Here is a 22,640-nt window from a genome sequence, read left to right as displayed (position 1 = left end):
GTTACTAAGGCTAAAAGAAGTCACATTAGAAGCTACTAGCAAAAAGGAAATATGGTAAGGATCTACATACATTTCAGAAAAGCCTTTTAGCTCCTAGCTGATTTTATTGTGCCTAAATTACACAGAGTGCGTCCAAGGCGTTCCCCGTATACAGCCTAAGAAATATCTTGAAAACGAAGTACAGCGCATTGACATCGTTTGTTTTTATGTTTACGGTACGCTGACATAAATTAATACTTGTAAGCAATCCAATGACAGCGAAAATCTACATTGCAAGTATGTACGTCATAATCTCTTTGCTAAAAGCAAGTACTTAAACTCCCCAGGATTTCTCGGCTATTTGCTCTGAACGAGAGAGAGAACTTTATATCCGTGTATTGCGCGATCCGCGTGCTCGCATGTAAGGAAGCCAGCATTCATCTTGCCTGCGATGAAGTGCAGTGAATGTACTCAGCGCTATACAGCATTGCAATTACCTTCCAGGCTCCAGAAGTTATTTATACGTGTAAACAAACTTTTATGAGATTAAACTTGCTGCGTCCTCTGCGATTCTATACTGAGAAGGCATCCGAATGCTACAGCTTACTTTTATTTTGCTTTAATATTATGACTTTGCGGCGAAGCCGAAGTGTAGTTTGACATCGTTTGTTTTTACATATTTCAATGAACATGGCGAAGAGTTTTTTCATTTCATAACTAAACGTAAATTGACTAAATCTATAAGAAAATGGTGCTCATTCTTGCAGATAAATCACTGACGGCCTCTTGCATGCTGTATTCCACTTTCCCTGTTTTTCTTCACATTTTAGATTTGTTTAGATATGGCACATTTCGAGCTGTTATGAGGTACTCTTTTCATTTTTGGTTGCCTTTTTTTAGTTGTATTCCTATTTGCTCTATATGTATACATATTCCTTATCTTTTTTGCCTAATATGCATATGCTGGTGTGCCTAATGTCATTGCTTTATGTGTAATTGTTTTGTACACATTCGGTGATTCACCGTACTACCTTAACAACCAACAAGCACTCTGTGCTTAGGTCGGACAGGAAAACTCATGTGCTAAACAAAGATGAATAAACATTGATTTTACTTGATTTGAGTCAGAAACAACACCAGATAGATCACGATTTATTTGCTACCAATTCCTAAATTACATGCATTTTGATTTGGTTAGAAGAAAAAAAAATCACATGAAATTTTCTCGGTAACTCGTTGCAAAAGATCTCCAATGGCCGTAAATGCACGGAAATAAAGAAAAAAAGAACTTGTGTTTTTTAGCCATTGTCACATGTCGTGTGGCACACACGGAAGATTTGAGAATTCTCTTAAAATCGACTACAGTGTGTCATATATTTTCTCAAACTGAAGTGAACAAACAACATAACAATGTCAAAAAATATTGCGGTCGTTTGAACACATTGATGGCAATAGCACCCTGGAGAGATGTTGGGCTCGCCTTCTGAAAGGGAATAAGATTTCAACACGCGCTTAGCACCGCTGCAATGCGCAAGATGTTTTCAACTACGCTGTCGTACGACACATGTTTAGTACAGTGAGCACTTTGTGTAGAGTGCAGGAGACACTCCGTTCTGTAAAACCTAGAATCTAAAGTCGTTTGTTTCCATCAGTGCTATATAACACTACTATAGAAGCTTTTTGCTTAACACAGCCAACCTGCAGTCGATAAATATTTTTCACAGATGATATGAGTGAGAACCAACTTAAGATATTCTTTTTCACTAAACTTCACGACCAACAATACTGTTTAATTACATGTCCGAAACATATGGCAGTGCTTTTTACTTTCTGGATGTCCTTACTCGGTCAGAGCTTGTTAAAACGTTTATTAAGATGTGATATATCTTGTTAAGATGTGCAAAGACCGATAGCACCTATCGCCGCATAATAAGAAACATCCCCCAACCCTACACTCTACATTCATCGTGACAAAGATGACATGCGCGCCTGCATTCTAAACGTTCCTCCATAACTAATCATTTCCAGACAGCTCCGCCCTACCCTTTACGCTGTTAAAATAACGGAGTGCAGGACAGTCCTACACGAGTTTGTCGGTAACGGCGGGGGCACGCTGATCATAGTATATTGGATACGCGTGCGAGCAGCCATTTGCCTTGGCGTACGCCGCAACAGTCATTACGGCCGCGAGACCATCCACCATTACGGGCTGTTTTGCGTCGGCAATCCAAACCGTTTCTTCGTTTTATGATACAGCAGCACGTACATAGACAAGCCATCAGCTGTCTCCCCCTGAGAGTATCGTTGCATCTGAAAACCCCTGCGAACTCCGAAGAAGGATACAAAGAAACTGGCAGACCCTTGGATTCGTTCCAAAAGGCAGACTGCGGTGAACAATATTGACTTGTTATCTTTGACGCAGACACATACGAAGTCGTTTATAGAAACCACTGTGGAGAAAGGCTCCGTGACCACATCGGAAAACTTGGAATTTTCGCTTTATAACCGCTTATATCTCAAAGGTTTTACCTGTCGTGAATTCCTGCGACACGGCAAGGAAATATTTGCGAGGGAAAAAAAAAAGAGAATTGCACATAATACCGTGGTTTTGTGCTGTTTCGTAAGCCCTGCTACTTTGTAAGGGGTCTGAAGTTTTTTTAAAGGCGGTTTGTTTGCTACGGGGTTAAAAAAAAGTATTATTTTCAAAATATCTTGGTCTTGTTCGAGATTGAAAGTGACTAACCGCCATGCTAACAACATAGACAACGCGAGATACGATGCGAGGAATACAGGCGTTGACTACCAGCTTATTTTACCCTTCACAAACGTCGCTCATTCACCTAAGTATTATCAAGTTTTAACATATGACAGCGCACTCTGCGAAGATTAAACTAGCACGCAGTTGTGAGCAATGAAACTAAAGAACGTTAGCATAATTCGCAAACCATGCAGGCGCGAATTTTATAAGGTCGTCTGCATTCCAAGTTCGAAGGTTTTTAAGAAATTGTGCTGCCGTTTACTGTTCATTGTGCGTTTGAGACGAATTAAGCATTTTTAATATCGTCTCTGGAATGATATTTATGTAGAAAAGTGAACGCAGAAAATAGTATTATCCAAAAGAGTTAGTTTTTAGCATACTCGAGTGGAAACTTTTTGGTGCCAGTAATATTTTCTTTCTCCGGGTATATTCCCATGAGTATTTTTTAAATTAAAAGGATATGAACCCCTGATCCATCGAATGCTCATTTCAGGAGTCCTGGTGTTACAGCGTTAGAGTTTTTTACTGTTGCAACCTACGGCTCGAAATTTTCTACTGTCCTGTGAGAAATAGCCGACAGCTTTTTGCATTGCACGCCCGTAACATATATAGACACGGCACTGTCGCCCCCCTCTGCAGCATCAGATTTCTAACAAAACCACTTGCCCGTGCTGTGCCGGGAGCCAACTTTGGTACCAGTGGCCTGTTCATCCACTGCTTGTTAGTATCACGAGATTTTTTTGCCTTGAGCTTTAAACTTCGCGGGGTTTATTCCACCTCTAAAAGAAAAGTAACCGCGCTAAATGTTACGTTTCGAAGAACTAAAATGCTCATTTGTTAACGGGTTCTAGAACTTTTAAATTCAAACTTTCGCGCTAACGCTATGCAAGTGTGGTGATATTTTTTTCGGCAGTAAAAAATCACACCGGTTCTAAAAATTTTCTCCCTGCAACCCTGCACGAGCTGAGTCTTCGTGTAGCGCGTTCTAGTCTTCAAATGGTTCACACACGTTACCTGCAATAGCCTGTACAACCAGCCTAATGAGGCATACACGCATTTCTAATTCCTTTAAAGGAATTACGTGAACTTTTACCTAACAAAGCTATATGACATGGCAATTAGCTTTAGAACAGCACCTGAGAGTTTCTCGAGAGCCGAAAGGTCATCACAGGACATTTCTTCAGGTCCTGCGAAAGCGCCGTCAAAAAGAAAAAAACAAACAAACGAAGGAAACTTGCTTGACGCACTTCATGTCCAAAAAATACAAAAAGTAAATGTCGGGCCAGAACTTAAGTTCAAAGTGCCGAAGAATACGATAATCAAGGGTAAAACAGAAACAAAATGAACTGCATGCGTTGAGAAGTACAGATAAGTGCTGGCAATGCATGCTAGAAAAACGCGATCAGCAAACCGTTTTTCTAGCCCCGTTATTTCGAGATACATGTGTAATTTCATTCATCCACTATTCCCATGAACGCTTCTTCTGTGTCTGCCCTCGTCTCCGGACAGTTTACATAAATTCCGCGTCAAAAAAAAAAAAGTGACTAGTCCCAGTGGCCGCCTTGCGGGGACTTGAGAATTACCTTTCGTTCCGCTTGCTTCCGACCATTGTCGCCTAAATCTTCTCAAGACATTTTTTTTGCTTGCTTTACCTCTTCCTTTATCTCTGCGACTGTTATATCTACGAATATTTGTTACTGTTTCTGTTTCACATCTTTTGTTGTAATGCTGTCTCGCGTTTATCAACAATCGCGCTGTCCAAGTGTTTGTATCCCGCCTGACTGCGACTGTGATACTGATTGTAGCCTATCGATTTTCTGCCCCCCCCCCCCCCTTTATGTATTGCGCCTCGCAGGGGTCTTTACGGGACGGTAAATGATGAAATAATGACAACAATAATTGGGTTATTGGCGAAGAGCGTCTGAAAAGTTCATGCACTTCAAGTTTGGCCCAATCATATTACCGATTTTTGTTATGGAAAGTTTCGCAACTAGTAAGAAGTAAGAGCTCTTGTTCCAGTGGCTAAATATCTAACAACCAACTCTCACAGTAAATAAAAAAATAGAGAGGCGTCTCTTCCTGCTGTGCGCACATAGAAGATCTCGTTGTCAGAGTGGGTTCATGATACTAAGACTTGCAATTCCGAGTAAAAGCTTACGCGCTCTATTGAATTATTATTTGCGGCAAGCGGACGCCCGCGGCTCTCGCAAACACCAAAGCAATGGTTGGCACAAATGCATACTCGAGACCCGTTTTTCGAGCCGTCAAAGGTAACGACTTTCCTGGCAAGAAATATCTGTTGTGACACTACGCCGCGCGAACGTGACTGTCGCAAGCTGATTGCAATGACATTGAGTGGCCTCGGTTTCACAAGAGGTAACCACTCCTTACATACATCCGTTGCTGCATAGCTGGTTTGTCCCAGTCGTTTGCGCACTGCGACGAGTCACGTACTCTCGTCTGCTCTGTCTACTCTGACGCAAGTACTTTGCCTTGGATTTGGTTGCTGGCAGCGAGGCGCGTGGCGCTCTCCGGTGAACGGGGATAAAAGCTGAGGCATATAGTCTTATAAAATAAATATTATTGATAGAGGTGCATTTTCCTTTCTTTTCCAAGCCTCCCCTGGCACTCAATCGGTGTGGTGCTCGGCTGCTGACGCGAAACACGCGCTTTTGATCCCAGTCGTTGGTGACGAAATACTAGAGGACCGTGTACAGTGCGATGTCAGTGCATGTTGAAGAACTCTAGCTGGCTGAAATTATGCAGAGCCCTCCACTACGGCACCCTGATAGCCTCAGCCGATTTGGGACTTTAAACCCCATAAACCGATCGACCATCTTTCTTTTAGTCACAAAATATATACAATAAAATTTATGAAATAGCAATAAAAATAGGTACACGTTAAAAAGAAAGAGACATGCGCCAGTTTTAATATGCCTCCAAACCCAGGCCGACTTGACTCCGCGTTAATGGCAAAGATGAGCAGGTCTCCAGTTGTTATTCACTTCTCAAAAAGGACCCGACCGCACCGGCTGCGTTTTTATGAAAGCAATACGCTAAGGCGCCCGTGTGCTGTGCGATGTCAGTGCACGTTGAAGATCCCCAGGTGGTCGAAATTATTCCGGAGCCCTCCACTACGGCACCTCTTCTTGCTTTCTTCTTTTCACTCCCTCCTTTATCCCTTCCCTTACGGCAGGGTTCGGGTGTCCACCGAGATATGTGAGTCAGTTTCTGCGTGATTTCCTTTCCTCAAAAAATAATTATTATTGCTCATAGAGGAGGGAGCGTGGAACCTAATGCGGACGTGACACCCGTGTGTTTTAGCATGGCACTGCTGGCGACTGCGTGGAAACTATTTTTATGCCCCATAATGAGGCAGATTAAACGGTTGGAAGGAGCCCGAAACAAAAAGTAGTTGAAAAAAATTCAGGGCCCAGCTTAAAATAACTGACAACGGATTATGGTAATAGAATCTCGGAATCTATTGTTGGAGGTACTTTCGTGACGAATGCAGCTCTATTGTGCGTACTAGAGGTAATTTGCAAAGATTACAGCACAAAATATTCACGAAGATTATCTGCATCCTTCTTCGCTCGTTATCGCACTGACATGTCTCTTTGCTTCTGATTAGTGACTTGCTCTTGGAGTTTAAGCATATAAAGTTTAGAAGCAGCGATTTTAATTACTATGCGATTAGAAAAGCCGTGCGTGGGCGGTTTGTTTTCAAGAAGTTGTAACAGCGATGTCTATTTTGCAGTCCCGAGAAAATTAATGACATTTTGTAGAAACTAAGGAAGCGCACACAACACCTGTACCAAATATAATGAGTAAAAGCCAGCTAACTATAATACACCGAGCGTCACGGTCCGCGTAACAGTCGAGGGTAATACAGGGACTACTGCGTCCACCGCATCGGACGAGGGTGGCTCGGGTGAACACTCTCAAGGTTGGGTTACACTACACATATATTCCCCCTAAAGTAGGATATTGGGCAGCCACCACCGTAGCTCAATTGGCAGAGCACCGTGCGCGAATGTCGATGGTCGTGGGTTCGGATTCCGCTGGCAACGTATTGTTGCTCTTGGTGCAATAGCACTAAACGTTCCCTAGCGAAAAAGGCGTCCGTTTCTGAATTGAAGCATGATAAAAAAAAAAAAAACAAGTGCGGAGCGAGGAGGAGAGGAGAGCGCGCGCGCTAATTGGCTGAGACGAAGAGGGTCACGTGACGCGGCTGCGCAGCTTATGCAGGGGTCGGCGGAGCGCGCTAAAACGAGGAGAGGAGGGTCGGGTGACTCTCTCAGCGCAGCAGCTGCTATATGAAGCGTAAGCTGCGAATGAACTTATCAATTTTACCTAGGTGCGCTTGACTATATAAGTTACAGAAAAGAAAATCATATCGAAGAAGATAGCAATGAAGGAATATATTGGCTGTTGTGGAAGGCCCCTTAAGACGAACAGCAGAGGAAAGTTGGCGTATGCATGTAATAGAGCAGTCCAATTTCTTATGCCTGCAAGTGCGAGCAACAGCTGGAGGTGGTAAAAAGTCGCGTGACATATGCCGTGCCGAGTGACGTTTCCTCGGTGGCGTAGTTGGATGCGCTAAGCTCTCATTTGTTCTCGGTTTTAGGCGCCTGGCAGATAATAAAACTGGCGGCACGGCGATAGACTAGCACGCACTGATTCGCAGATTAATCGGTCCAGTCAGGCTACAACTGCACTCTCATATTTAGAAACTCTCAAGGGCGATAAAGTGCGCACTTATCTGATCTGCTGACCTCCGGATACTCTGCTCATGCTAACCTTGTGAGTAGTCTGCAAGGCATGGGTGTAAATGGCCCGTTTATGCGAGTAATATGCTGTTTGTCTTTCATCGGCCGGTAATGGAACGGTGAGGCCGCCCTTTAATTTTGGAACGAGGTGTATTGCTAAGTGTCCCTCAGAGAAGTTTTAGATTCACCACAGCAATTAACGTTGCAATGGCTTGTCTTGCAATGGCCTTGAAACAAACCGGTTGGATAGTCCGCATCTCAGTGGGGGCAGACTACATTTCCGTTTGGTTTAACGGCTGCTGGCACAAGAATTCGCAGGTTGAGAGGGCGTTAATAAACGTAGAATATTACCTTCTAAGTGTAGGCTTCACTGTATCGGCGGACAATCACGGCATCGTTTCATTCCTAAGTAAAAGGAGGCGTTAAGCCTGCCTAATTACTTCGCTGCCGTAGTTCGTCGATTCGCCAAATTAGTAATAAGTGTTTTCCTGGCATACTTCTCGGCCCCTGCCTCCGATGAAGACGGTCTGAAAACTCACTCATATACTGCATATTACTGACCTCATTGCGATCCTCTGAATCGCAAAGCGAACAATTGGGGAATAATTCTTCCTTAATGGTCGTACTCCATGAAGCGGGGATTGTGAGCCAAATAACTTACAGCGTACCACTAAATTTACTACCACGGTGGTTTGGACTAAATGGTTGCTATCCATAGTGCAAAAAAGATTCGCAGCATAAATAAAACCCACACTGTGTGTGGTCTTCAGTGCACGTTTAATTTATGGCGCGAACATTGTCTAAATTCGCCATCCGTGTCACAGTCATATAGTCTACAAATTTCGCCACGAAAGAGCCTTAGGAGACATCTTGGCATTCCGCGGACCTCTGTGAATGATGAAGTTTGTCACGAGTCGCTGTCGCCACGTCTCCGGTTTGTGGCTTCGCAAAGGCCATTAATGATCGCCTAGGAGAGGCGGTAACCGAACAGTGCAGAGTGTCGAATGGACAAAAAGTCCATAAGGCATTTAAAACAGAGACGATAAAAACGTATGTATATGTGTTAAAAGCGTCGTGGCAGCCCGATGTATCACACCAGGTATTTGTTTCACGTGCCCTTAGTCCCTCTCAAACTCAAATTTGAGCAAGCTGAAATAAAACACTGATTACTATTTAACGAGACAGACGAGAATCTAGTATGCTTAGAGCGCGAAGCAAATATGCGTACCATTGACATTCATCCATTTCCTATCAGACCCGAGCACACATCGGACTGAGTGCAATGTGTGCGTCTATTTGTGAGTTGGCGTCCGCCCTAGTGAGTACCAGAGCACAAAGGCTCCAACGTTCAAAACCACGGAAAGTGGAGAGAAAGATGTGAAATTTACATTCAACACACACTCGTAAATGTTCTCATGCGTGCAACCTACGAAAGCAGGTAGGATTTGTTCTCGAAAAAGCCAGAAAGCGTGAAAGAGTGTTTTTTTTATAATTGAAAATAACAGATAAATTGGTAATGCATTGTACGTAAAAAGAAGATTCTCAAACAATACTTACCGGGAATGTACAACATTTATGATGCTCATGTATCGTTCGCATCGGTAAACTCTGTGAGCTGAAATTATTTGATCCTTTACCAGTCTTCGCCATATGTCGCCTTATCAAGTTCATCATTGCTTAATTTATCACATCACTCTCTGGCGAGGTTTTGGGACCTGACATTGTGATACAGTGCCGATGCTTTGCACATGTGCCGAAAGGAAATTGCGGTCACGGTGAATGTAAGACATCCTCCACTACAGGAGCAGCGCCACTCGTGGCTTTGCAGTGTTAATCTGAGCCTGGCGGATAAGCGCCTAAGAAACCTGAGTATAGGATAAAGAAAAACTAAAAGCAATAAGTGAATAAATTAACCGCTTCGGTTTCATAAGTGTAGTCAAGAAAAAAATGCTTTAAAAATAGAGATGAATCAACTTACTCTATATTACAGCAACACTGCTTCATTTACGATGTAGAAAAAAGAAAATGTAAGAAAAAACGACGGCGAATCACATCAACGTACTTATGCAGTGTGGCACTTGAAAGGCAATATTCGCGATTGTCTGTTTAGCGTCTACTACTGCAGCTGTATCTCAAATGTTCTATGAGGAATAAGCACGCTTTGGATTCCGTCTCATTGTTAGAATTTTGCTTAATTATTAACTCATTATTTATATATTTAGATACCGCTAGCCTCAAAAGGACGCTGAAGAAGGTTTGGTGTGCGAAGAAATGAAATTCGAGGAAAGTTGAATAGCGATTCTTCGACTCTGTATAGGCGCGGAAATACAATGGGCACTAAAGGCCACTGCCAGCTGCTATGCGCGTGATGTGCAAAGTGTTTTTCATCGCTGGGCAATGTGTTGCTGCAGGAACAGCCTCACTCTCTCCCGAGAACCTGGAAACACAACATAGGTGGCACCACTGTCCGGATCCGCTGAGTGCGCTCCGGCACATAGTTTCGTGGTGTAAAACAAACTAAGGACTGTGGTACATCAGGCCACCATCCAGTCCGACATCCAGGCCGTTTTCGTGCTCATTTTGGCCCTCTCGCAGGTGGCCTTTTCTTGCGACTGATTCTTTTGCCACCTGGTGATCCAGCTGGTCAAGGATAAGCCAAGACGTTAAACAACCTTAAACGCCAAGCTACTGTGCTTTGAGTAATTCCTGCCGTTCCTCCCTGAATCTTATTTTCGCTTCTGTCACTTATCAGCTCTAACTCTGATTTTCAGGCCACCGGCTGACAATCGTGCGAGGGCAGGGGGTGGTTGAGTTATTAGGTTTGTCGCCTTTTTTACTAGACTGTCCGCTTTGACAAGCACGGACCCGCAAGATCAGCGACAGCTGCTCTAGCGGGCCTGCAGGATTGCGGTGGCGCATGGAACCCTGGACTTAGGACGCCACTCAGGAAGGCAAGCACACTGTACTTAATAAAAGCTTTTCCTCCTCCTCTGGTACATACCTGCACTCAGCTCCTGGTACATATGTCGCACCCGGTACATAGCTGCACCTGGTGCATACCGCACCCTGTACACCGGCCGCACCCAATACATAAGCGACACCCGCTACATTGCTCCACCTGGCACACAGTCCGCTAACAGTTCATATAATGGAGTCCGGCATTTCACATATTGGAGATATTAAAAAAAAGTGCTGTACTGTGCGCGCCATATATAGCGCGCGGGTTCCGAAATTTTGACTTTCACCGGAATTTATGGTACATGAGTAGAAGCAGCTGCTTGAAGTTTTAATGGTTCTCGTCTCAAGGGTATCCATAATAAAACATGATGCATAAAAAGAAATGGGCGTAGCGTTTTCTCATGACCAAGATCAGACTGCCAGGATAACACTAGCTATTTGACGTTATACGCGAATGCCACGCGCGCTATTATGAGCGAATTGGTAATTTTCACGTCTACCTCACTGCAAAGAAACTAACGCGCATAAAAACGACGGAAAATGCGGCACTACACTTACAGAAAGCCTCATTTGTATCTCGGGAGGTAGATACTTTCTGAAAAAAAAATTATAATTGTAGCATAATATGGTACAACACGTGACTTTTTCGTATTGAAGACTGTAGTTGTAGTTGCCGCCAATGGACAGTGTTATAATTAAGACCGATGCCGGCTTCCTTTCTTGGTAAAGTGCATTTTGAAGAAATCAGGGCAATGTCACGTCTTCCACTCATACTACTTTGCTTGTGCTATCTAGACTAATTGTGTCCCCCTGCTCATACCCCGCTGAAAGGCGTCTGCGCTTTCAGAAAGGAAGGAAAAGGGAAAAATAAAGATGAATTCAGCACTCACACCTCAGCGCCCAAGGCTCGAGATTCTGGAAAGCACGCATGGTCCGGAGTAGGGCGATACTGCACTCGGGGCCGATCTCCGCGGCGAGTAGCTTCTTCCGTATCGACGCCGGTATGCTGGACATGCCGCAGGCCACGACATCCCGCAGTGCTTGAGCGTACTCCACGCTGTCCCTTTGCTTAGCCGGTACCGCTGTCATTTCCGTCGCTACTAGTGGGGCGGCCGCCTCGTCTCTGAAACCGACCACTGATGTATTCTCCGCTGTCGACCACTGAGTGAAGGCGACTGGGAGCATCATCAGGCACATTGCCACCAGCGCAGTTTTTACGGCTAAAGATGAAGTGTGGCAACATCTCGTAGATAGCAGTGGACGCATTGAAGGCGAAAAGTTTAGACAAGAAAAAAATACAAGACCAGGCGACGAGAGGAAGAAAACTATCCGTCACTCGCGTGCTTCCAAGTCGCTAGAAACGACGCTGAGATTAAAGAGTTTCTGCTAGGAGTAAGGAAATTCACTGCCGCTGTACTTTGACATGCGCATTCGCACCGAGAGCGAATGAACACCGAAACACAAGCGATGAAGACGCAGGATGACGTCCTGGGCGCGAGTCGCAAACGCTCTGCAGTGGTCCGCCTAAAGCGTCTTGCCACCGACGGGAAGTCAGTTGAGAGAGGCGCTTCGTCGCATCACTCCCGTGCACGTCGAGGACAGCCACAGCGAATGGTGCAAACGAGACCTTGCCGCTATTCTTCCGCCTATCTCTGTCACGCTCTAAAGTATTTTCTTGATACATGACCTTGGGCATTCCCTTTTCCTGCCACGCAGTTTATTTGTTTAGCAACGTAGACCACCGAGTCTACAGGCACCATGAAGCCATAATCACTGCGCTCTCAATCTCTATATAATATGCGGAAAAACCAGCCGGCACACAGGCGGTAGTTCGCGAACTGAAAGACAGCGGCCTAGGTTTATTTATTGTAGGCATTAAGCGCATTTTGCAACCAAGTCATTTGTTGTATATGCGTGATGTAAGAACACGGATAAATTTTACCTATTGTCCAGGTCAGCATTGAGGTAGCGCAATAATGTCTTAATGTTTACTTCTAAACTACTTACCACAAAATGGCTGCATCGCGCTGTGGCGCTACTGCAGCTTAGCATGTGGCTGATGGGCTTAAACATGGGTCTTTTTCTCTTTTAACCGAGGCTCGGAAGTTAAGTATTTTTAGAGTAAAATGTAATCGCCGCCTCATAGGCAATCACATATTATTCTCATCGAATAAACTAATGAAACCTTTTTATATTATCTACATTTGCTTGGAAATAAATTATTATTATTATTATTATTATTATTATTATTATTATTATTATTATTATTATTATTATTATTATTATCCTTAACAGACGGATGCTGATGTAGAAACCCATAGGAGGCTTCTGCACCTCTTCACTCGACAATTTACCCTTAGTTAAGAATGAATACATTTCCTTGCATTACAAGCTACATAACAATACTTATAACACCCGCCGAGCATTAACTTATTTACAAGTCCTTCTGAAACTTTTATAAGCGGCTTGCTACATAGGAAATCAACATGTATTTTTTCGAAAATTTTTTGATGTTTTCCAGGCCCGCTTATGATTCCTTGTTCCTACGATCGTTTAAAGATATTTACCAGATACCTCGGCCTTAGTTATGTCGCGGTAAAAAACACCGATCCGATTTTTAAGTAGTCTATTGAAAGAATCTGATCCTTACTCTGCACTCAGCGTATTGTTCCACGAGGCACCAAGTTCCTTGCGCACAAAACAGTGATACGAATGCTACAATACGGCTGCGTCTTAAGGAACCTCAGAAAGCTTGTGAATAATAAATGAATCAAGATGTGTTCAGAAAATGGCCTGCATATTTCAAATTTCCCCGTTACGACCAACTTTTTGCTTTTTTCCTCCTCTGCCTGATCTGGGGCTCACTCCACTTTCCTTGTGTCATCGTACGTTGTGTTTAAAGTTGCTGAATGTGTTAATTAACGCCCCGCGATTTGACTGAAGTGGCAGCTGGTTAAAACTATCCAAACCATTATCATAACGGAGCTATCGCGAGATAGGCATTTAATATTTCAATCCTCGTAATTACTTTCTCACAGTTTTCCTGCGCGCACTAGAGGCATCTGGAACGGCCTTCCTAGCCACAGTCCGTCTATACGTTTTAAAGAATATTAGACTCCCATGTTTATGATTTAAGCTTTTTTCCACTTCTCTCTTTGTTCTATCGCAGTGTATTTTATTCGTCTCATTGGGATTGAGTTTGTGTGTTGCTTCCTTATCTCTGTCTGCCATAGACTCAGGCGAGGCTGCAGTACACGAAAAAAAGTAGATGAATATCATACGATTCACTTTGCATGCATGCAAAATAACGCCGCCGTGGTGGTTGAGTGGTTATGGCGCTCGGCTGCTGGCCCGAAAGACGCGAGTTCGATCCCGGCCGCGGCGGTCGAATTTCGATGGAGGCCAAATTCTAGAGGCCCGTGTACTGTGCGATGTCAGTGCACGTTAAAAAACCCCAGGTGGTCGAAATTTCCGGAGCCCTTCACTACGGCGTCCCTCATAGCCTGAGTTGCTTTGGGACGTTAAACCCCCATATACCATAAACCAGTTTGCATGCAAACTGAGATCCATCTCTTAGCACACAGCCGAAAGAAAGGACCCTTAGGATACATCAGCCAAAAAAACAACAACATAGGGAGCAATGCACAAATTAACATCTCATTCATATGTGGATGACATGGCACTGCAAAACCTAGTCAGAAATTCTAAATTTCGGAATTTAGTCAAGTTGTTTGGGGTTAACCGTGCCAAAGGGTCTCAGGTTATGAGGGACGCCGAAGTGAAAAGCTCAGGATAATTTCTACCACCTGTGATTCTTTAACGCTCACTGACATCGCACAGTACACGGGTATGTAGCATTTAGCCATCATCGAAATGTGACAGCCGCTGCTGGGGTCGAAACGGCGTCTTTCTAGTCAGCAGCCGAGCACCATAAACACTGGGCAACTGCGGCGGCTAAATTCTAAATGTAACTCAGAACTGAAATAAGCAGCTGTGTGGCAACGCACAGTTCACGTAAAATTCAGCACCGGGAAGCATAAATGGTGAACAAATAACTTCATACTTATTCACAGGGCGAACATTAACGAACAGTTATATTCTATTCCTTAAGATAACATGCTGTTAATAGAATGAAAGCTCTAAAAATGTTTTAAGCTTACCAGATGAGTTGACTGAACTTTGTAAATTTTCATGTTTATTAAAAATCTCGATAACTTGATTGTGATAATGAGCACTATTTTTGGAAGCCTCTTTGTTTTGTACCTAATATTATGCGTGTGATCAACTTTTGTGCTAAGAATTGACTTTAGTAATTATAGGAAGAGTCATTTCTAAAAATAAATTGTATGCCATTAATAAAGTCACCTTTCACCAACAGTTGCTTGATGCGTACACCTCTGACGTAAATCACGTCTGTTCGAACGAATTCTGTCTTAGATTTCGCAAAGAAAGTCATCAGTGACAACAGACTGGCTCCCGCTCCTTGTTCATCATGAACAGCGGCTCTGCCTTCCGAGAATTCACTGCACCAGTTCTCCACATTCTGTCAATTCTTGACGTCATCGGAAACAGCGCAGGTCTTGACGTCATCGGAAACAGCACAATTCCGACTGTAATTGGCCGGTGGCAGTTCATGTCTTGCGCGCATGGAGGAATGTCATCAAGGATTGCACCCCGAATTCGGCGGGAGTCTGGATCAGCGTAAATGTTCGTAAAGTGCGCCACTGGGCAATTCGCTGGTGTTCGGAGTATGTGACAGTGCTCCCACCTGTCGACTAGCTTTGTAACTGTCCGAATGGCGCGTGGTGTACGCTTACTTTCCGGACGCGCCTAGCAATTTACCATGTCCTCGAGGCAATTCCCCATTATTGCGTTCCCACTTATCTCAACTACAGAACGTATTTTTGCTCCTCCAAACCTCCATTTAGTCGGTTTACCGTCTCCTCTTTCGGAAGGGGCAGAAGTGGGAGCTACCGCTTAAACTACAGGTATCTTTTTCTGCGCTCGTCGCCTGCAGATGATTATGGTCGTCATTCTCTTTTGTTCTTGTTATGGCAGTTACGCCACAGCCCCTTGTCTTCTGTGGTACTCAGTGCGAAAGCACGTGCTCAGATGGCACGGCGGACATCCGCTAGGCACGCCACGGCAGTTTACCAAATGAAAGCTCGAACAGCGGTAAGAAGCTTTGTTTTTACTGAGAGGAAACAACACTTCCCTCCTTGTCTTGCTCTGAAATTTTTCATAGGGTGCGGCCTGTGTTTAAGGGCTGCAAACTAGGTAGAAATTTCTTACTTCGTCGCAATTCCTGCCCACAAGTGATAAACAAAAGACGAAACTATGTAAAAAACTTTTGAACCCTGCCTTCTCTTCAGGCTTTTGTTTTAACATCTTCGCTTTATATTGTTCTTTCACGCAGCGACTGAATAACCAAGCCTGAATTTGTACGACGACGTGCAAAGACGTATAGGTAAATGCCCCGGCTGTAAAGTGGCGGTGAAAATCTATCCAAGACTTGCGGACAATCTTGACAGCGTTCTTCTGTAGCATGAAGCATGCTGCGAGAACAAGACAACGAGGGTTCTGAAAAATTGCTTGGAAAAAGTTGTCACTTCCTTTTAAACGTCGCCTCTAAAAAGCGTTGAAAAATGTGTCAGATATCCGGCATCGTTTAAACATATTGTAAGCGGGCACTTCACGCGTACATCTCGGCAAAAAAAAAAGAAATTAGAAGGCCTCAATTACATTAGGAACCAACTGTTTTCCGCCTTTCTCGCGACTAATGCCAACGCCATTCGAAGGCTTAAACCTTCACTCGTGATGCTGCCGTGCAAATGAGGACGTCAAGTTTTATTTGTGTGATATTATCAGAACCTTTCAACAGCATATTGCTGCACTATGCATGAAATATTGTTAAAGATAGTTTAGCTTTCTCTCGGCGTAGGTTCACGTATCTTGCTTTTTCTTTTCATACAAGAACTAAAAATGAAAGAATTGCTGGCCCCCAACCACCTGCCTGGAAATAATTCCTTTGGTCGATCTATGTGCATCCGCCTTTGAGCGTTCAGCTGTATTCCGTGCTTAGCATGCCTACTTTTTCAAAAATCTTGATGAAGTAGAAGGAGAACCAACCCCGCTCATGAATCACTACGTTAGACTGCCTCGCTTATATGCAGTAGTTAACGGCAGATAACGGCATCCCTACAGTTACGAGAAGTTATGCTGGAGTACTTTGAAATCGAGGCGACGAAAGCCGAAACCAATGTTGCTTAACACTGCATTAATATTTTTTACTGCATAATAACCGGACTTTCCAGAATGCCACGCAAATGGTTTATTTGCACCAGGAGCGCAGTACACGGTGAAGAATGAGAGCAGAAAAAGCCGTCTTTAGACCAGCACTTTTCCTCCCGAAATTCTCGACACTAGAGACATCTAACTAAATAAATTCACGTCCAAAAACAGGCTTCAACTAATCAGAGCAAAAGTCGCATGAAAGGACCTCAAGAACAGCATTAGTATTTACAACCATTTTCTGCAGTGCATCGACTGACAACATTGTTTACAGCAATGACCTAAAACTTGTTAATTTGCATGTTTACAAACGTGCCACTAACAATTAAGAGTATAGAGAACAGAGAGACAATGAAGTATAAATTGCACTCAAAAAAAGAAATATGGAATGCACCCGCTGCGATGGATCAGTGCGTATGGAATTCAGCTACCCGGCCCAAGGAGATGGAGCCTGATCATGGTAATATGAGTGCTCGTTGTGGAGCTCCTTGTTCACAACACCTACGTATACCTCTTCGCGGCGGTAAAGTGGTGACGCCATGCCGTACCGTACCGTACCGTATGATGCCATACCATACCACGCCTCACCGTACCGTACCGTACCTACCATACCTACCATATCTACCCTACCTAGCATACCTAGCGTACCTAGCATACCTAGCATACCTTCCCATGCCTTACCATACCATATCTTACCATACCGTAATATACCGTACTTACCATACCTACCATACATTACCATACCGTACCACACTGCACCGTAGCGTACCATACATACCATACGATACTGTACCAAGACATACTGTACCGCTCTTTACCATATAAAGCACTGAAAACGGACTAAAAATAGAACATCAAAATTCTAATTTTTCGAGCGTTTAGATATAATGTTTTCAACGTGAATACACTTTGTTGTTTTAGTTGTTCGAATATTCAAAATTTTTCAAACATCGAATCGAATAACCTTCTATACGATTCGATGGACGAACTGAAATTGTGCATATTCAAAGCTATCAGAGACGAATCGAATTCGCTCTTAAGTTTGAAAATAGCTTTCGAATAATGTGCACAAACATTTGATAGGATGTGCCATAGTTTCTTTCGACAACTGTTTCAAAAACAAGGTCCACTACGACGCCGCATTGTACGCTGCCGCGATAGGTGTCTCAGTGTCTGCGAGTAGGAGGGTTCAGCACCGTGACGCGGCCTATTCGTGTGTTGTAATTCGTAATGCTCAAGCATTTGGCCTTCAACAGTGGGCAGCATAAGAGGGTTCAGCCAGGTATATCGAATGTTATGGTTCAATCTCTCATCCTCCTCATCTTTTGAGATTTGACGCTAATTTATCCACTCTCATCAGTAGCGAAAGGAAATTTTCATATGCATATGACATGACGATCGTATAGGCAAACTTATGCCTTCATGCTGCCTGTCTTCTAGTGATGATCACCTGTTGCGTCTTTCGAAAGCTTCAGATTTACCTTCGTGATTTATAGTGCTGCCACTGACATTTTTTTCGCGCGAATATTTGTTTTGTGCGAATATTCCCAAGCATGGGATTCGTATTCGATTAGGTCCCTGCATTATTAGATTCTGTTTTTATCTACATATTTCGTATTCGATTCGGTACCAAAGCTACCATTAGTCGTATTAGATTCACTTTCGAAAAATTACTATTCGGAAACCTCTACCTTTTAGTGAATTCCAGTTCTTGAAAATTGCTTGCGCGGTGTCGCGGAGTTTGGGCTAGTGCTGTACATTGAGAGCAGGAATTTTCGAACGATCTCGTGCATGGGGTGTTCCTTCAAATTTAACTCGAAATACACGCTAAACTCAGCTATCTAAAGCTTCTACCCTATACGCTTCACTAAAGGCCACACTTTTTTTTCGTAATTTTGAGACCCTTGCGCGAAAGCCCCATTGGTCAGTCGTGTTCAAGACGATAGCGTGAAAACGGCACTTTGGGAATATACCCGGCGTCGTCTGTGTGAAACCTATGTGAGTGATTCCTTCACCCTATGGAAGGAAAACCAATAGACAGCTCCCTACTGCACCCCCTAACTAGGAGCAGCCCACCCACTCATCCCCATCCTCGATTCACATCCCCATCGTACCCTACACTTGCCCCCCGCATGACGTCCTGACGTGACACCAGCTGCGCCGCTCCCATCCACGGTTTCCTTCTACTGAAAGTACAGGCGTCTGAATTCTTTAAATGGGACGCATCTTCACGGCCGTGCATGCTGGAAGATGATAACAATGATAACAACAGGCAGCTGTAGTCATTTCCATACACATATGAAGGACACTTCCTTTACGCGTATCTATTTTGCAATTTATTTGCTTCCAAGATGGAGGGAGCGGCCCTTAGTCGAGTGTATACGGTAATTAAAACTGTTCAGTATTGGTTTGCTGATTGCTCAGGAGGAGGCCCGGAGCTATTTTCTGTGATATGGTTCACGATGGAGTCTGTGGCGCGCACTGAAAGCATGCTCGCAGTGAGACCTCATCGCCTTCACCTGTTGTGGGGTGGAGGTACGGAAACATGGGCTGCTTAATGGCTCAGAATTTGGAAGTTTTTACGGTGGCAGCAGTACCAGCGGCACTTGGCGAAAATGTCAGCGTTGTTGGTTTGAAGCGTAGTTACGTGAAGCCTACGCCCACCATAAGGCAACCCACATCCCCGCTTCAATTTCGCCATCTAGGAGCGCAGGCACCATTTTCCCACCACCTGCCCTACAGCTGCCCCCTGAAGCCCCACACAGCGGCTCCCAATCTCATCTCATATCCCTCCGCATCTTCGTATATAGAGCGAAGGATAGATACGATGTGCTTCCCGAGTAACTGATCAATATAATATATTTCACGATGCGAACCCGACCGCGGCGGCTGCGTTTTTATGGAGGAAAAACGCTAAGGCGCGTATGCTGTGCGATGTCAGTGCACGTTAAAGATCCCCAGGTGGTCGAAATTATTCCGGAGCCCTCCACTAAGGCATCTCCTTCTTCCTTTTTTCTTTCACTCCCTCCCTTATTCCTTCCCTAACGGCGCGGTTCAGGTGTCCAACGATATATGAGACAGATACTGCGCCATTTCCTTTCCCCGAAAACCAATTATTATTATTATTCAGTTGCATTTGCAGCAAAGGGTGACATTTTTTTCGACGAAAACAGTTTTCGGAGAACCTGAATTCTATGCGATCTTTTAAGTTTAATATCCAGAAGCGATGCATATGCTTCGAGGGGCGCCACAGTGGAGGGCTCCGGATTCACTTCGACTGCCTGTTTTATTATCGTGCGCTCAGATTTCAAAGCATACGAGTGCTGTTTTATTTCTCCTCGATCCAAATATACAAATATGCAAGCTCGGCCTAGTTTGAGCCAGCCACATTGAAATCGCCAACCGGACGCCAAGGAAATGTGCCATTACGACGGGTATTTTCTGAAGATGAAATATTTTGTAGACACAAACAACCGAACAAAATCGAAACATATCTACCACCTTTGCTGGGGGGCCAAGGAGGCGCCTCTTAGCAGGGCGGTAACGGCAAAGTAGAAAAAAAAAACAAGTTGCGCCTCTCTAGCCCCGCAGTGACGATGTGGCATATGTTTACATTTTGTTTGTTTCTTTCTTTCTCACTCTTTTCTACTTTTGGAGTGGTCGCCCTACTCCGGTCCTCCGCCCCACTTTCCTAAACCTTTCTCCTGTGGTTTTTTCCCTACCTCATCTTGTCCCTGTCCGCTCACCTCCCCCCTTTTTTCTTTTTCCGGCTGTTGCTGCTGTTTTCGTGTTTGTTTTCCTTTCGCCCCATCCTCTGCATGCAGCTCCCACACCTTTAAAACGTCAATCTCAAGCGATGTAACTGCAGTCTTGAGGAAGACCTGCACCCGGTCGAAACGTCGACATTAATGTATCTTTGAGAAGCGCCTAATTCATTCTACCTATATATATATACGAAGGAAGCCCACAGTCCTTCCTTCATATGTTTGTCAAACGAACCCCTCAGTTCATATATATATATATATATATATATATATATATATATATATATATATATATATATATATATATATATATATATATCAGCCGAGACGTCGTAAATTAAATCCTGCTAAATTTTTCAATTTTTGGTGATATTATATATATATATATATATATATATATATATATATATATATATATATATATATATATATATATATATATATATATATATATATATATATATATATATATATATATATATATATATATATATATGTGCGGAAGCTGAGAGCAAAGTGCTTTTACAGTCAGTAACTAACAACGATGCTTAAGGTGTAGTTCCAGGATGGTGTGTTTCATTCCTACCTGTAAACGCTTATCGCATCTACCTCTCGGTGTTTGTGCACCTCCCTCAAACAACAGCTTCTGGGACTGAGCTTGCCATGACACCTATGAACAAGAAATGTTGTTCCCCTCTCTTCTGCGTAATCTTACACGCCTTGCCATTTCTACCCGGCGACGCCTTCTTATTTACGCTATTAAAATAACGCAGTTTGTCGGTAAGTGCAGGGCGCGTACCTCTCAGCGTGCATCACAGTCCCGTCCAAGCTACCGCTTACCTTGGCGCGCATCGCCGAGCCCATTAGTGTCGCAAGATCTTCTCCTTTTCTGTTGCGCCTTCCGCCAACAAAAATCGAATGAGTTTCTGCATTAGACATTGTGGCAGTGTGTGTGAGCAGAAGTCATCAACTATGGCCTTCCAGGGGACGCCTGCATCTCGCAACACTTCTGACACCACGTAAACAGGGTACAAATAAATGCTGGGCGGTGGCTTAGATTTGAGCCGGAAAACTGATTCCGCCTGCCTGTATTAGCTCGTTCTCTTCGGATGAAAAATTGATGGAGTCATTCGAGGAAAGTGTAGTGGCAGCAGCTCATTTCTTTTGACAAAAAGTGCGCATTTTTGGTTCGAGGCTTTTGTGTTCTCAAATATTTTGCCTCCTATTAACTGCTCAGGTATGGCAGAAAGTATTTACCTGCAAAACAAATTACAAGTCTACGCAAGCCATGCTAAGCGCCTATTCTCACTTTCTTTTACTTTGTGAGTGCCCGCATATTCCTCAAAAAGCGTTTAGTGGGCTTCGAGGCAGCGGAAGTATGTGATATTTTTTAACAATTTCTAGATTTTTTCCGAGCTCAAATAGAAATAAACTGGGGCACCAACAACATAGCCATGGAGAGACAGTTTACAACGAGGATAGGCGCAGGGTACGAAATGGTTTTATTGGGCACAAAAACTGCACTTAGAGGTTCTTTTAATTGAAAACTCCGATGATTTTTTTTTATGTTAAGAGCTGTTCATGAAATTCGTACTGTAAGTTGTTCTCGAAGTCAGGATTGTGTACAACAAATGCTGCACCTGATAGCAATTTAACTTCGCGCAAAAGAATCCCAGTGATAGCCTCCCTACCTTCAATTCGCGATGTCAAACAGGTGACTTTCACTCCCAGCCCATGGAGAGCAACATGACGTCACGTTTGGCGCAGCTTGGCACTAAGCAAAGGGACAGCGGCCCGGCAGCGAATATGTTTCATTCGTTAGGCTGTAGTTTTGGTAGCTTGTGCGTTCAGTCATTAAGTGATTGTGGTGGCTGGTGTTTTGTTGTGTTGTGTTGTGGGATGCGCGATTGACTCTTTGAAGACGATAGGAGCGCCTTTCTGCGCTTGTTAATGCATAAACGCGCTTCACAAAAAAATTAATTTATGCTACCTGTGCGTCAACAAGTCCCAGACTCTGTGAGCGCGTTTGCTTGGAATAATCTGCGGCAGAAGTGCCACGCAGAAAGCATATTTCCGAAAGAGGAGTTTGGTTGGAGAAACCGAATGTCTGGGGTTTGCTGA

At 43.8% G+C, this 22,640-nt stretch overlaps 1 protein-coding gene across 1 annotated transcript in view; it reads right to left on the bottom strand.

The window, feature by feature from the left end:
• The window catches only part of LOC144107806 (nose resistant to fluoxetine protein 6-like), a 69,611-nt gene extending 57,535 nt beyond the window's left edge, over window positions 1–12,076 (bottom strand). Inside the window, exon 1 of the mRNA XM_077641000.1 lies at window positions 11,355–12,076. Within this exon, the coding sequence (XP_077497126.1) occupies window positions 11,355–11,730 (376 nt within the window). The 5' untranslated portion in view covers window positions 11,731–12,076. The remainder of the gene's footprint in view (window positions 1–11,354) is intronic.
• Window positions 12,077–22,640: the final 10,564 nt, after the last annotated feature.

This window comes from Amblyomma americanum, chromosome 10 (assembly GCF_052857255.1).
Source record: "Amblyomma americanum isolate KBUSLIRL-KWMA chromosome 10, ASM5285725v1, whole genome shotgun sequence".
Classification (NCBI taxonomy): Eukaryota; Metazoa; Arthropoda; class Arachnida; order Ixodida; family Ixodidae; genus Amblyomma; species Amblyomma americanum.
Note: the sequence above shows the minus strand (reverse complement) of the source record. Positions and strands in the feature narration are given on the sequence as shown.